Consider the following 15507-nt stretch of genomic DNA (forward strand, 5'->3'; position numbering starts at 1 on the left):
ATACTCCGTCTAGTTCTGTGTTCAAATCTAGGGTTACACTGTATTTATATGGCAAATCCCTTATTTCTGGGTTTCACAAACTATGTCCAAGTATGCCCCAACTTGCTGGGTAGAATTTTAGATGGTAGGTGTGAATGAAATGTTGACATTTACTTGGAACTGCCAAGCTGTGTCATGAGGGCTGTATGTAATTTTGGAAAAGATGGCTATTATTTTTCTGAATTTCTTAATCTCTTGCAACTCTGTTGACCGTAACAGAAGATTTTTTGTATTGCTCTTGTCAGATTTACTGAGTTCAATTTAAGGTCCAGTACCAAAAGACCACATTGAAACCTGCATGCTCTTGAAGGTTCAGATATCAGCAAATGTGTAGAGTTTATTTTAACAAGAAACAAACCTTGCTTAACATTAAAGCATTTCATGCCATTATCGTTCCACCTACATTGATTCAAGCCATGGAGGAACTATGATGAATGATCTTGCAGACATAAATAACAAAAATTCTTCAAGCGTGTATTCCCCCAATCAATCTCGCATTTATATCCGTTAACCTGAAAAACATGCAGCTGATCTGACAGTGGGAATACATTTCCACACTTGTTTATATAACTTTAAAACAATAATAAAATCCTATAATAGTATATAAACTATATTGTTATATTTAAAGTATTAAATAAGTGATGACAACAACATGGGAACTTTGAGAAGGCATGCATGTTATAACTATATCTATACGGTATAGGCCTATCAGTGCGATTTCATAACAATGAGAATAATATTTCTTATCAATTTTTAACATGTTTAACAAAACTGAAAAAAGACCGTTGTTGTCTTTTTTTCAGTCTTGTTAAACATGTTAAAAGTTCATTCAAGATCAACAGATAACTACAAGAACCGTAAATACATCTTTATCTGTCTAAATCAGCCAAGCTTGATTCATGAGTCATCTGAACTTGAGACTCTTTTGTGTACATCATAACATCCCTCAGTCAAGTGCTTGTTTTGTGAAGCCTAAAAGTGCCATGACTTTTCCAACAGTATTTGTGCAGTGACACAGTATCAACGATCAGGTGACTTCAACTGTTATTCTTTATCTGGCAATCATTCCTGCTTTAGTGATGATAGGAAAGAAAACATATTTCAAACATTACGCTGACTAAATACCATATCTGATCATTAGGCATTATTATCTTGACAATATCAATAAAATATGAACATAAAATATAAGAATAAGTACAAAGGTCAGGTTCAGCTGGTTTGTCAGGTTTTATTTCACCATTCTGACACAAGATCTTATTATACAATGTAACAAGGTTTATCACAGTACCAGACTGTACTTTCATACTACATTGACTTAAATCGACATTGGGATGCAATTTCAAGACCATCATTCAATCTCTGCAAGATTACAATGTTCACAAACACCTTTAAGGAAGAAGAGGCAAGTATGAATACACACACCAGGACAGAAAAACATACTAAACAATATATGTAGTCATGATCATGTAACTAGCCAAATAAAGTGACCATCCCCTTACAATTTGAATTCTCAGCATATTAGAAATTAAATCAGATGAAATGTAACTTCCAGAATGCACACACCCATTACTTGTTTCCAAGATTTTACAATTTCATTGATGTAAATCTTTCAAATACCCTCAGTGCCTGTCTCACAAAGTAAACATCTCACCATAAACTACAACAAAGCACAACATTGTCAAAACAAAGACATAAAGCAGACATATATAGAGACCGATTTGATCCCAAAATAAAAATGATAAAGAGTACAAAATTATAGATAAACAAGAAGGGTAAATCAATGTTTACCACAACAGATCTCCAGAAAAAAGTGTTAATCTTATGAGTCAAGGCATGAATCTTTCTGTTGTGAGAAGAGCTTATAGCAAAGTATTGTGGAGGTGTAGTAACTGAGATCTGAGTTGTCAATTTCATAATAACTCAATACATGAATGCTTAATCACTGTACAGGTCGGTGTTTCCTAAACAAACGTCACAAGACATACATCAAGCAATGACATCAGCATGTAGCCCTTATGTATGCTTTAATATCCATTACACTTGAGCAGTCATACAGATCATCATTAAACTTTATATTACACTTTGCTAAAGCAGTCTTATTAATGTACTGTATGTGCAAAGCTTTGGAATGTACTTAACATTTGCATATAAAGAATAAATCCAAAGATGTATTTATTTGTAATATGAAGAATATAGTAACTTGTACTGACAAAAAGCATGTGACACTGTGTCGTGACTTTCCCGAGGGTTTTGTAGGGCACCCAGGGCGTGACGACACTCTTATAAGCAGGGTAGGGTGGGTATATTTGTGTTTGTGTTGAAGGAACTTATTTTTCTAACAGGGACTTGATGCGCTCATGTATGGGTGGGCACACTTTCTGATAGGCCTGTGGTGTGAGGTGCAGATAATCGTACATATCCTGATGTGAGATGCAACCATCTGCCTGTATGAACCCAGGATCCACATCCAGAAATGAGACATGAGACAGGGATGCCACCTCAGTCTGTACTAGAGTGTTCACGCTCGCATTACGCTCACGAAGTGGGTTTGGATTCTTACCTCGCGGCAGCACCCCCTAGTGGGAAAAAGGAGCATAGTCAATTATTAAGTTACCCATTCCTCAGCTTATGAAGTCATCCAAAAATAGCTGATCAATTGTATTGAATAGTGATGTCATAACAGGCTTAACCAATTATGTGACTTCACAGACAAAGCTTAAAGCTAGTCCTAGACTGAGCTAAGAGATCTTAAATCTGTGCCATTGATTTAAAATATGCTTAAACATCTTAATTTAACTAAAGGCTAGTCCTGGCTTTAGCTAAACCTAATCTGTGAAAGCAGGAGTGAGAGTTAAAGGCTGAAATAACTAACCAATACAAGGGTGTGAGCTTGGGGCAGCTTCTTATGGACCACATTGATGATAGCCATGATGCCTTCACAGATCTGTTCTGGGGTGTGACCATGATTATTAGTGCCCACCCATAACACAACCACCTGTATACACAGACAAAGCATATAAACATTGTTTTAATTAGAATATTTGCTATAAGAGAGTATTGTGCATCTGGGGCCAGTTGCACCAGCTGTGCATTAGTTACAACTTAGCCTAGTTACAATGTAAAGGGACAGTAAGTTACAATTTATTCAGAACTAAATATTTTTGCGTTGCACCATTAAACTTACCATTAAACTTAATATTTACGAAAGGAATAACATGGCATCTGACTGAACTAAATCAATAAGCTCTTGTTTTACTCCACAGACTTCAATTCTTAATTATATATACATATATATATATATATATATATATATATATATATATATATATATATATGACACGAGAGAGAGCATTATGTGAATAAATGACCTTGTTAACAGCTCTTTAACATGAACCCATCCTAAACAGCGTAAGTGCACCATGTTTACATTGGTCCATGTTGTGAGTTTGAATCAAAGAAAAACTAGGCTGCTATTGGATATTTAAAGGAACAGTATGTAGGATTGTGGCCAAAACTGGTATTGCAATAACAAAACTTGTGGCTAAAACTGGTACTGCAATCTCACAACTGGTGGCCAATACACTACATGACAACATAAACATCAGTTGAGGGCTGCAACTCCACTTTTTAAATGACAATATCCTGGCCAGACCACTGCTGTGAGTGATATAAGTATTTGAGATTAAAATGATTTCTTAATGTCTAGTGACATATCAGGGCCATTTTATGATTAATTGATATACATTTCTTACATACTGTTCATGCAACTATGCATTACTTTACAGAGAGCTTGTGACCTACTAGCGATGTTCAGGTGGTGCCACTGAAAAAAGCACAGCATTAGTTACAAACTAGCTAGCAGTTACTAAGCCTCTAGTGTGGACTTTATGTTCCAGTTAAAACAAGAACTTAGGGATGGCTGGTGAAACCCTACCATGATGCACACAATTTCAATTGACAGAAACAGGGAAATAGTTAATTTACGTCAAATAATACACACAAACAGAGAACACATTCACTTTCTTGAAAGCTAAAACAAATAAATGCGGGGGCTTTACAGTATCAACAGGGCTGTTGACATGTACATACTGTATTTTGTAATACCTTGTATATGTTTGATAAGGTTCATGGTACTTTGTTTAATTTAAATAAATACTTTGCAAAACGTTTTTGTAGCTACATTAGAGAGTAAATAAGTAAATTAAATAAATGGCAGTGGAAAAATATTACAAACTATTTATAAATAAATAAATAAATGTTTTGCTCAGCGACTTATTATGGCGCTTTTCCATTGCATAGTACCAGCTTACTTTAAGGGCATTTCCACTGGATACAGTAGTACCCAACACTTTTTTAGTACCACCTCGGTTAAGGTTCCAAGCAAGCGGAGCTGATGCTAAAACATGATGTGAAAACACTGTAGATCACTGACTGGTCTGAGAGAATTGTCACTACCAGCGTCATTACCAACATAAGATCAGCTTAACCTTTTTGCTTGCTCTGTCTGGAGCAAACCTCTTGTCATCAGTGCTTTGTTGTAAGTTCCCAAACTCCCTTTTAGCGGGGAAAAACATCCACAGGCTGAGAATCAGGAACACCATACCATTTGCTTGCAGTATGTGCAGCACATCCGCAACGGGCCTTCTGTATAAGAGCACTGCAATTTTGCAACTTAGCGAAGTGCGCCGACTGACGCCACGGGTGTTTATACAGAAACTGTCATGCGAGACAGAAGTATAGTGACAAACGTGAAGTGCAAACATCTATTTGTGGTGGTTAATTTTGGTTTTGTGGCAGACTGACAAACAAATGAATGTATGGAAAAACTGCATTCTAATGATATTCGCTCTCACTTTTTGTATGATATCCCAGCAGCACCCAGCGCAAATAATCCCTCCCCAAGCCAAAGTAAGGTGAGCTGACACGTGGGGTACTATGCAATAGAAAAGCGGCATTAATGCATATTTAATGTAAACCGGTAAGTCTCTTGTTGACTTATTCCTGTGCACAATGGTGCTTAGACTAATTGCAGTGATCTTTATTCCGCTAATGTTCCCACACTGTAGGTTCTCAAACTTTTTAAATAACCATGAATTTACCAAAATGAATTTACCAGTAAATACAAAAATGTGCTGTTCACACATGCAGTTCCGTTCCGTCTTTTAACCAGTAAGATATTATTCACACATCAGTACCAAAATGCTGGTAAACTCGGTGAGAAAACAGAAGTTTAGCTCCGTGTTGTATTTATAAACAATGGCGGGTTATGACTTCATATCCACGATCCGTCGCGAAGTTGCTCATGACCAAACAACATTGAATTATGTGACTTCAAATGAAACTGAACTAGGGAAGAGTCAGAACATGCATCTGGAACAGCAGTAATGTTTACACTTTAGGCTTCATAGAGTGTGTGAGGGCGTGGGCAATTCTGGAAAAAGATGGTAAGCGGTTTTAAACAACTTTGGTGAAGAAATGTGGACGTTAACTTTAAGTGTGCTCGACTTTAAAGCAGAGTGCGTGTGGAAACGTCCGTAAACAGTGCTGGGTAAATTACTGATAATCTTACTCTCTTACTGTTAAATTGGCAGCGCTGATTTACCAGAAAGGTTCTGTACACATCCGATCTTTTAACTGTAATTTACCAGTAAAGACTGTACGTGTAAAGGGACTTATTTTTCTAAGGTTTATTTATTCAGAATTCATGTTAAAAAAATTCATTTTTATTAAATGTCATGTTGCGCCCCCCAGTTTAACTCTTTCACCGCCAGCGTTTTTAAAAAAAGTTGCCAGCCAGCGCCAGCGTTTTTCATGATTTTCACCAAAGTTTAATGCCTTCCAGAAAATGTTCTTCTTTAAATAAATAAACATACAATATACCAAATGAAAGAACAGACCCTCTGCTTTCAAACAAAAAAAAAACGTTTCATCCTACCTTTAGTGGTTCTTTTGCAATCAGCTTTTGAATATGGGTAGGTTTTTGCAAAAACACCATATTTTGAGCAAAAAGCAAAAATAATTCCATTTTTGTGACGGACTTTTCATAGAGATCCGATTCAGAGCGATCTTTAAAACAGACACGGAGGTGCAGCAGCTTGCCATAGGGCAATACTTCCGGTTTTAAAAAGTTGCGGAAGGGCGCCACCTGGTGGATAATAGCGGTATTGCGGAAAGACGGAAAATCTCGTCATTGGCGGGGAAGCGTTTTCTCTTAATTGACGAGATATCTCGTCAATGGCGGGGAAAGAGTTAAGAACCAATGCTGTAGGGTAATGAGTGCACTACAATTTAATTTGTGGTGATATAAATGCAAGTCATTTACTTTGGGGCTGATGTGGTCCAGTTCCCCATTGCTGAGTCTCCATAGTACATGCTGTGTAGCGTCTCCACCAAGTCCAAAGTTCAAGGCATGAAGAGGAGAAAACAGTTTTCGCCAAACCTGCCAAAACATACATATAAGGTAAACGTGGAAGCAAGACAACCTCAAGACTTAAAATATGTAAGCAGCCTTTTCAAATGAGCTTAAAGAGATACTCCAGACAAATACCATATTTATCTTATGATTTATTCAACCTCAAGTCATCCGAGATACACATGATATCTTCTTTCAGATGAACACAATCAAAGTTATATCAAAAATGTCCTTGCTATTTCAAGCTTTATAACAATAGTCATAGGGGATCAGGAAACAACTTCTAAGTTTGAGGCCCAAAAAGTGTAATCCACACAGTTCCAGTGGGTAATAAAGGACTTTTAAGGGTAATCGATGCAATTTTGTAAGAAAAATATCCATATTTAAACGTTATAAACAATAATAACTAGCTTCTGCCTGTCTAGAACACATCTGCTTTCATTAGAGACTTTAAACATAAGCAGCATTCATTTTTATAGGTACGATGCATATGGACGAAGTGACGAATGCGGGGGCAGAGGCACAGAGCAGAGAGTAAAACAACAATGCCAGTCAAGAGCAAAAATTAGGATTTTAAAGAAAATAATGGAAGATTTATCTAGCTCTCCCTATCTGTATTGATTACCCTTAGAAGTCCTTTATTAACCCATTAGGCCATGTGGATTATGTCTGTGAAGCATGGATGCACATTTTACGTGCTTCAAACTCAAAATTTGTTCCACGATCCTCTTTGACTATCGTTTTTAAGCTTGAAATAGCAAGGACATTTTTTAATATAACTTCAGTTGTGTTTGTATGAAAGAAGGTCATACGTATCTCGGATGGCTTGAGGGTAAGTAAATCATGTGGTAAATATAAAATCTGGATGGAGTATCTCTTTAATGAGTAAAACAGCTTGTGATGTACCTCAAACTCATGCAGAAGCTGAACGAGTGAATCTCCAACAAACAGAACATCAGGCTCTTTTCCTTTACTGTCTGTCACAAAGCGATTGTGCTGCAAGGACAATAACAAATAAAAAGTAATGCTATCACAATAAACTAAGAAATGGCCATTAGAAAAAATACAGAAAGCATTAGAAAAACACATAAAATGTAAATTGGATTAACACGGTGATATGGACAAAAGTGTTGCACAAAATATAATTAGACAAAAAAGCACCAATGACATCCATCGGCCGTCTCCCTGTATGTCCTGACAGGGGGTGGGTGTGGCTGCAGGGTTACAATCTTCACAACTCATCACTTTCTGAGAAAAGACATAAAATGGAGGAGAATGAGGGATTGCATTTTTACAATTCACGTACATTAAACATAAATGTAGATTTTCAAACTGTAGCAGATAATATGTGACATTTCAAATAGCTTTTGAACACATGAGCATGGAATACTGCTTATTGCAGACTATAACCTTTTATAACAAATTGTGCCGGGATCTTTTTATGCATTTTGTAAGTACACAATGACATACAAAATAATCATTTGTTGTGTACAACCTAAGAAAAAGCCCATCATACTGCCAGCCAGGTTGTCCCACTACAAGTGTACAGTGCAGCAGCTAATGTCACAAACCAATGAATAATTTAAGTTTTACTTATAATAATTTGTTTGACGCCTGGCATGATCTAAAAAAACCAACGACTTTTTAAAAGACCATTCATGTTGTCAACTGTGCCCTGAGCAGCTCACATGGCTAATGTAGCACTTAGCACTTTCCATTGGGAAAAACACAGCTTAATGCCGGTTATAATAACGCGTAATATTTTACGTATGTCTATATATAATGTTAACACTTAAATAGATGCATGTTTACTTAAAATGTGTTAATATCGTTACCAACAAATGCAACCAAAGCAGAATTCAGTATTCAATCAGCCAGCCAGCGATCAGCTGCCTAAACCCGGAAGCTGGAATACCGAAGCACCAGACATTACTGACAGATCCCCGAGTGAGTCGACCTAAAATTATATAAAAACTTTATACGTGTAAAAACACCAGAACTCCGGTTTCTTCTTGTGTTATCAATTGATGTATTTATCGTTGGTAAAATATATGTAAAAAAAATATTACTGAACTCGTCATAACAATTGTGAGCCTTTTATTTCTACACCGTGGATGCACGTGGATGATTTTCTTTTGAAGCAGGTTGCTATGCAACCGAACGATAAAGTGTAACTGCCGTGAAAGTATTTGGGTAAAAAAATTGCATTTGCTTACATTTTTACACAGTGCTTATTTTTTTTAGGTGGTCTGACGTTTGACAGCGAAGAATGCATTAATCTACAGATTTGACATCACTTTAAAACGCACTATATTTTAGGTAGGTCCAAAACATGTGCTGATCGTAAAAACACTCAGTGTTACAATTTAAGAATAAAAAAATAAGTGATTACCATACAAATTTGTAACTTTCTTTTATGTTAAAGTTTAAGTCTTTGATAAAATACTCTTAACACAACAAGCGTTTTGTTTCCCTATATAGTAAACTTGTGTATACACGATGAGCCACCAGACCTGTTTGAGCTTACCACATAAACACAATGTGCTGAAGACATCCGTCAATCAAGGGAAAGGAAAACCTAAGTCTGGTCCTACAACCTCTACCAACGCCAAGTGCGATGCGGTGACCTATAGTAAAGTGAGGACATCGTCCCAAAAAGTGAAGCGTTTCAAAACCAGGAAGGAGAGGAATCAGATTCGAGGTTTGGAGAGAAACGGATCTCACGCATGCCCTCAACATAGCAGAAAGGTTGGCAGTGAGAAATCACAGCATCATGGGTTCCACCAAAGCCATTCAGTCGTTTCATCTAGGAAAGAAAAGACGTTCGCTAAGCCATTTGTTACCCAGAAGCCAAGCATCATAACTGCAGGACGCCTCACCTCCATCCGAGGTCTTTTCAGCCATGAGATTAGATCTTTAGACATTGAGAGACTAGTAAGTGATGAACTAAAGAATGAGAAGCAGAGAAAAGATCACAGAAAACAAGTTACATCTCCGCTGCCTCCTCATCCGCCCGATCCAGTGCCTGAATCAGACCAAGACTGCGCTCTTGATGAAGTACAGGAGCCACAGGAATTAGAAAATAATGCATCATCATATGTAAGAGCAAAGAAAAGTTCAGATAAAGAAAATGCCTTTCAGACTAATAAAGAAGTCAGGGTACACATGGAATCATCTACACATAGAAAGAAAAGCAAAAAAGAAGATACAAATATCAACTCAAGGCCTGATAGTTCAAATAGCCCTAATGGATCTTATGAGCTTTGGTCATCATCTGCAAACAAACTGCCATATCAGTTATGTTCCACTCCTGTCAAAGCCATCAAGATTTACTCTGATTTTCCAGAAATAGACTCTCCCATATCACCACATGAAAATAACAAAGTAAACATTGAAGTTCCACCAAACAAAAGTGATCCTTCTTTATCTGAACTTGACTCTGGGACTGGTACATTGACATGTAATGGTCCTGAAAGAGAGCAGATATCGGTGTCTGTCAGGGAAGCTGTGAAAAAGCTGTCAGCACGTGTGTGCCAAACACTTGAGCTTAATGTTCCCAAACGCTCCCTGCTGACAGAATGTAGAGAGGTGCTACTGAAGACTCTACAAAAAACACACAGCTTTCATCTACAGGATAACCTGCGCAAGCTACATTCATTAAAAAATGGGAAGCAGACGGACAGTTTTGGTTTAGGACAGACTCATGAAGACTGCTCATATGTACATTTTAGCCATGGAGTGAAAAATGAGGATAGTGAACACCGCAGGAATATGGAAATATGGAAAGGTAACCTGCTTAAATGTTTTAGTTATATATTTAGCAACTAATAATACTTATTTTAACTAATACTAATAATTTTTTACTAATAATACACATAATATTTTTTAAAGTGGTAAAATGATGGATATTTATAATTATCTCTGCATAGACCATTTTACACAACAAGAGGAAGTTAAGCAAGACTTGGACAGAGATTCATCCATGAAGAAGCGTAGAGTACAAGCTGAGAGGATCTTATCCCCTCCAGTCTCAATAATACAACCATTTCAATCACATACAGAAATGGTAGGTGCATATGTGTGAAAATGCATAAAATATAACCGTGGCAGCCGGTGACTTCTTTTTTGGATGGCGCTCGATACGAAGTTTTTCACAACATATATGTAGCCCATCATGTGTGTGGTTCTTTTTTTCAAAATATGTGTTCTGTGCATTGAGAGATCCTCACGTGTCTTGTCAAAATAAGTCTGTGCTGCAGATGCGTCTAAAGGGTTTATGATAATAGAGATGCTTGCGTTTGCCAGATACTCACATCATCTCATGCGTAATCAGAGTTTACTGTTAAGGGAGTGTCTTGCGTGTATTTTGTGACCGTGAGAGCCTCATAAACGGTTTTATCGCGTGTGCAGCAGGCAATTATTTTGACAAAACATGTGATGCACACAGGATCTCTCAACGCGCAGAACACATATTTTGAAAAAAGGAACCACACACATGACACTCCAAACACTTAATTTTAATTAGCGCCCCTTAGATGAGCAGTCACGAGCCGCCACTGAAATATAATAAGGCATAATTTAATTTCTTAAATTAAAAATTGTTGTTTAGTACTGGATATGTATTTTGAAAGTCGATTTTTTTTGTGCAGTTTGACCAGTTGAGGACAGCTAGATTGTCTCGGGATTGCTTCAGAACTCAGCATTATCCCAGCACACCGGTCTTTCGGCAGGACCAGTATGCCTCTCCCATATCCAGCGTCCCCACCTGGACCAGTCATCCTTATGAACCCGGTTTCCAGCAGCTGTTCGGGGATTCACAGAGGAAATGTGAAAGTACGAAAAATGTAGGTTTCGATCTCATCTCTCACCAGTGGAAAGAAAACACAGATCCTTTGTTTAATTCATATTACAAATACCAGAATACAGAACAGAAACCACAGGAGACATTTGTGGGACGGTCAAGCTGCTGGTCTGATCAACTGCAAGTTCAGGATGTAAGAGAACGGTGGGCTCCCATCTCATTCTCAGCATCCTTTCCCTCAGAAGGGTTTCGATATAAGCCCTATTATCGCTTTCCACATCCATCTAACTCTCAACATGGGTCAGATTTGCTTGATATGAATCTTTATCACAGATCCAATACAGATAGTGTACTTTATCATCATTGGGAATGATATGGTTAAACTAAAAACAGGTCACAGTTGGATAAACAACAAGTTTCTGCTTTGAGTAATTTTATAGTTTATTTTTTTGTAACATCTGCATGTGAATCACTTCTTCATATGATTTAGAGTTGAAAGTTTAGCATACTCATATTATGTATAATTGTGATTCTTCATGCAAATTCTGGTATATTGATAACACGGATATTACGGATGATTGGAAAGAATGCAGTAGCTGACACAAATATCGAATGCACTGCACATTAATTTTAATTTATTTCATTTGTTTGTAAATCTATACACAAAGATGTGTGTTTATTGTTGAGCCATTTATGTTTGTCAAACTTCATAAACTAGATTTTCTTGCAAATCTGTGTACCAATACAGAACTTTATCCACATTTCTGAAAAGAAAAGGATGTGATTTTGTAATATCTATTAATGAAGCAGACTGGTGTTAAACATTTATAAAAAATTTAATAGAGATTTACATGTGACTCATTTTACAATTTAAGTTTTGTATGTAATAAAATACTTTGTAGTAAACAAATTTGAATAGAAAATCAAAGGACAAAGCTGTATAGTGTAATGTTCTTGTATAGGTAAATAGATCATACCTAATTTGCCTACTTTGTTTTACAACCAGTATAATAAAAGTCAAACATAAAATCAATTATGTGCATTCATTATTAGCAGTAGCAATATGATTATAATTAGTATTATTATTTCATGCTTGTAATGCATGATATAGTGATTAAAATATGTGGTCAGGTTGTGAGTTAGGGCATCAGGTAATATATTTCATCATCTGTTGGTGTCTGATTCACAAAATATTCTCTTTCCTCCACACCCGCTTTCTCTTGTTTCTTCTGATCATTGTCCTCCTTCAACTTCTGCTCCTCTTGGCCTTCAGTGTTGCTGCTCCTAAGTGCTCTCTTTAGCTGGCTCCAGAACAGTTCTTTTGCACTGGCTGGATCCGAACAGTCTGACCCAGGCCACTGTAAATAGGTCTTTTTGAGCATGACCTTCCTCATACGATGATAAGCAGACAGTTGGCGTTCAGCAATCGGCTCCAAGAAGACCAGCAAAAGCACATCCTGCATTTCTTGAAATAAACGGTAGCTGGCCAGCTGGATCTCCAAAGAGCACCATTCACTGCGAAGGAAGCTCTGGCTGACCACACAGATTGTTTTGCGGCTACCATATACGGCAGCCACAATGTTGTCGACGATGTCGCGTCCAAGCTCAAAGTCCCTGTGGTGGAGGCAGAGCCGAAACGAAGACCCCTCCAGGTTCGGCGACAGCTCTTCCATTACCCATTTTTCATCTGCTGAGTTATAGGAAATAAAAGCGTCAAACTTGTAGTTCTCCTCTTGGTCCCGTAAACGGCGCCACTGTTCGCCAAACCACGATCGAAAGACGTAGTAGCCGTACTTAAATTTCCAGTAAAGTCTGTCGTAGAGGAGTGGTAGTAAGGTAAATAAAACTGTTAATGCATAGGTTGAGGAAAACAGATAGAGTCCTAGGTCTAAATAACAGACATTTGTGTCGAAGTTGTGAAAGTATGACCCTGGGTGATCTTGGCATGTAATATTGTAAAGATATGGAAATTGGAGTCTTTGGTTGCTTATGGTCCAGTTCTGTAAGTCGGAATTTTGGCAGCCGCAACTAAGAGGACAACTGCGCAGGTCAATATCTGTAAGTTTGGTTAGATTTTCCAGCAGACCTATATCCAAAGACAGCATGGCGTTGCGATTGAGATGTAGTACTTTCAGTCCTGTGAGATTTCCAAAGACCTCTTTTGAGAAATATTTAATGCCCATGTTCTCCAGATATAAAGTTTTCAGTTTTCTGAGGTTTTTGAAAATACCCGATTTGAGCTGGGCGATGCCAACACACGAATTGTCCAGAGTTAAAAACTCCAAGTTTGTTAGGTCATCGAATGTATCGTCACCGAATCCAGTGATATGGTTGTTGGTGAGATAGAGACTCTTCAGAGAAGTGAGGCCACGGAAAAACGCACGAGGCAACAAGTTTATACCATTTGGCTGCTGCATGTCGAGTTTCAAGTCGAGAAGTTTTGATAGGTTTATGAATGGAGAGTGTGTATGTTCTGTGAAATACACAATGTGGTTCGCCTGTAAATCCAGCACACGAAGCGTGGCATGAAGTTTCCCAAAGAGCGTGCCGTCAATCTCTTTAAGACGATTTCTATCTAAATAGAGATTAGCCAAGCTTTTCAGACCTTTAAAGGCACGCGGTTTCAGCTGTGAGATCTTATTCCCACCTAGATCTAAAATGGTCAGATTTTGAAGAAAACGGAAGGAATCGTCAAAGATCACAGCTAACTGGTTGTTGCGCAGGTTAAGGGTTTTTAGGCTGATGAGGTCTTCAAAGCTGTCATTAAAGATATCACTCAAAAGGTTGTTGTCTAGACGAAGTGTTATAAGATCTCTGAGTCCACTCAAAGCTTTATGGTCCATATAGGCTATTATGTTAATATTCAGCTCAAGGTTTGTTATTTTGGGTGTATGTCTGAAGGCATACCCAGAGACTTCTAGAATACGGTTGTAACGAAAGCTCAAATTTCTCAGGCTGTGAAGCTTCTTTGCTTTTTTGCAGGAATATAGCCTGGTCAAATGGTTATGCTCTAACTTCAGAGTTTTAAGTTTGCTCTGTTTATTCAGAAACTCTAAGCAGCCTTTGCTTTTTAACTCATTTCGTGAGAGGTCAATGACATTGGTGATATTGGGGCATTGATCAAACGTGAAGTTGACAGATCTAATGAAATTGCTCTGGAGGATCAGTTTGGGGATTTGTTTCTTGTGGTGGGATCGCAAAAGAACACATAGTGAATGCAGTGCGTTATTGTCCTTCAGTTTCAAACCCGAGAAGTCCATGTTCCAAGGTTGAACAGTGGTATTTTTAAGAAGACTGATTGCAGAGACGTTGGTAAAACGCAAACGCAGGTATGTTACGTTCCCCAGATTCAGACCTTGAAAAGTCTGGAATGACAGCAACGCATTGTCTGAGAAATCAAGCACTTTGACATACCTGAGAAAATTCTTATCACATCCCAGTTCAGACAGATTATTATTACTGAGATAGAGCCAGGCAAGTGACACTGGCAGAGGGGCGGAGTGATGCAGGCTGGTTAGTGAGTTAAACGAAAGGTCCAGTTTGGTCAAGTTTGACAGGTGTGTTATGCTTTGAACCAAAGCAGAGAAGTTCCTCAGGCGGTTCCTGCGCAAGTCGAGAGTCTGTAGGTTTGGCAAATTGGAAAAGAGAGACGTGTCAATGTTAGTCAGAGTGGTGTTTGCCAGTAGCAGCTCTTCAAGGTTGTACAGGTCACTGAAGACATCACGATGGAGAGATTGAATGCCATTGCAGGACAAGTTCAAAGTCTTAAGTTTTGATAGGTTATTGAAAGCATCTTTGTGGATACTATCAAGCTGGTTGTAGTCCAAAACTAGGGCGTTTAGATTAGGCAGATGTTGGAAGGTTCCTTCAGGAATTTTCCCGAGGGTGCTAAAGGACACTGTAAGGTTTGTCGCAGTGGGCAACAAATCTTTCACTATTAAAGTTATTTCTGGTTCATGCGGATTAATACATCTGTAGGTCGTACGGTTATAATCTGGGATCTGTATGCAACTCCTGAAACTGTAGCTGAAGGCAAGTTCAAATAGGCATGTAAATATTGCTTTTACGACCAACTCACGACATGCAGAATTTGCCATGTTTTTTCAGACTAAGTTTCATTCCAATTTTACATGTTTCCCATTAGTGGCATTCACCATAAATCAATGGTATGTGGTTTGAATATTCACTTGCACAGAACAGCTCCTAGTCCAATTTACAGCAAGCTAGAAAAAATAAAGCAAAAAGGAAAGCAAAA

General features: G+C 37.9%; 3 protein-coding genes across 4 annotated transcripts; 1 reads left to right on the forward strand and 2 right to left on the reverse strand.

Moving 5' to 3' along the window:
* Nucleotides 1-1247: 1247 nt before the first annotated feature.
* pafah1b3 (platelet-activating factor acetylhydrolase, isoform Ib, gamma subunit) lies at nucleotides 1248-8414 on the reverse strand. Of its 2 annotated transcripts, none has more exons than XM_065261144.2 (6): nucleotides 8287-8414; nucleotides 7613-7699; nucleotides 7358-7447; nucleotides 6362-6478; nucleotides 2912-3034; nucleotides 1248-2615 (listed from the first exon to the last, which is right to left on the reverse strand). In XM_065261144.2, the coding sequence occupies exons 2-6, from the start codon at nucleotides 7691-7693 to the stop codon at nucleotides 2367-2369; spliced, it is 660 nt and encodes a 219-aa protein (XP_065117216.1). In that variant the 5' UTR covers nucleotides 7694-7699; nucleotides 8287-8414; the 3' UTR covers nucleotides 1248-2366. The 2 variants fall into 2 exon arrangements, with proteins under 2 accessions (XP_065117216.1, XP_065117217.1); XM_065261145.2 differs by lacking the exon at nucleotides 8287-8414 and adding an exon at nucleotides 8264-8284.
* A 536-nt stretch (nucleotides 8415-8950) lies between these two features.
* On the forward strand, nucleotides 8951-11731 carry prr19 (proline rich 19). The gene is made up of 3 exons (XM_065245231.2): nucleotides 8951-10238; nucleotides 10381-10517; nucleotides 11101-11731. The coding sequence occupies exons 1-3, from the start codon at nucleotides 8951-8953 to the stop codon at nucleotides 11623-11625; spliced, it is 1950 nt and encodes a 649-aa protein (XP_065101303.2). The 3' UTR covers nucleotides 11626-11731.
* A 194-nt stretch (nucleotides 11732-11925) lies between these two features.
* tlr21 (toll-like receptor 21) lies at nucleotides 11926-15352 on the reverse strand. Its single transcript, XM_065245854.2, has one exon. The coding sequence runs from the start codon at nucleotides 15347-15349 to the stop codon at nucleotides 12392-12394; it is 2958 nt and encodes a 985-aa protein (XP_065101926.2). The 5' UTR covers nucleotides 15350-15352; the 3' UTR covers nucleotides 11926-12391.
* Between the last annotated feature and the right edge of the window lie 155 nt (nucleotides 15353-15507).

Source organism: Paramisgurnus dabryanus, chromosome 13 (assembly GCF_030506205.2).
Source record: "Paramisgurnus dabryanus chromosome 13, PD_genome_1.1, whole genome shotgun sequence".
Lineage (NCBI taxonomy): Eukaryota > Metazoa > Chordata > Actinopteri > Cypriniformes > Cobitidae > Paramisgurnus > Paramisgurnus dabryanus.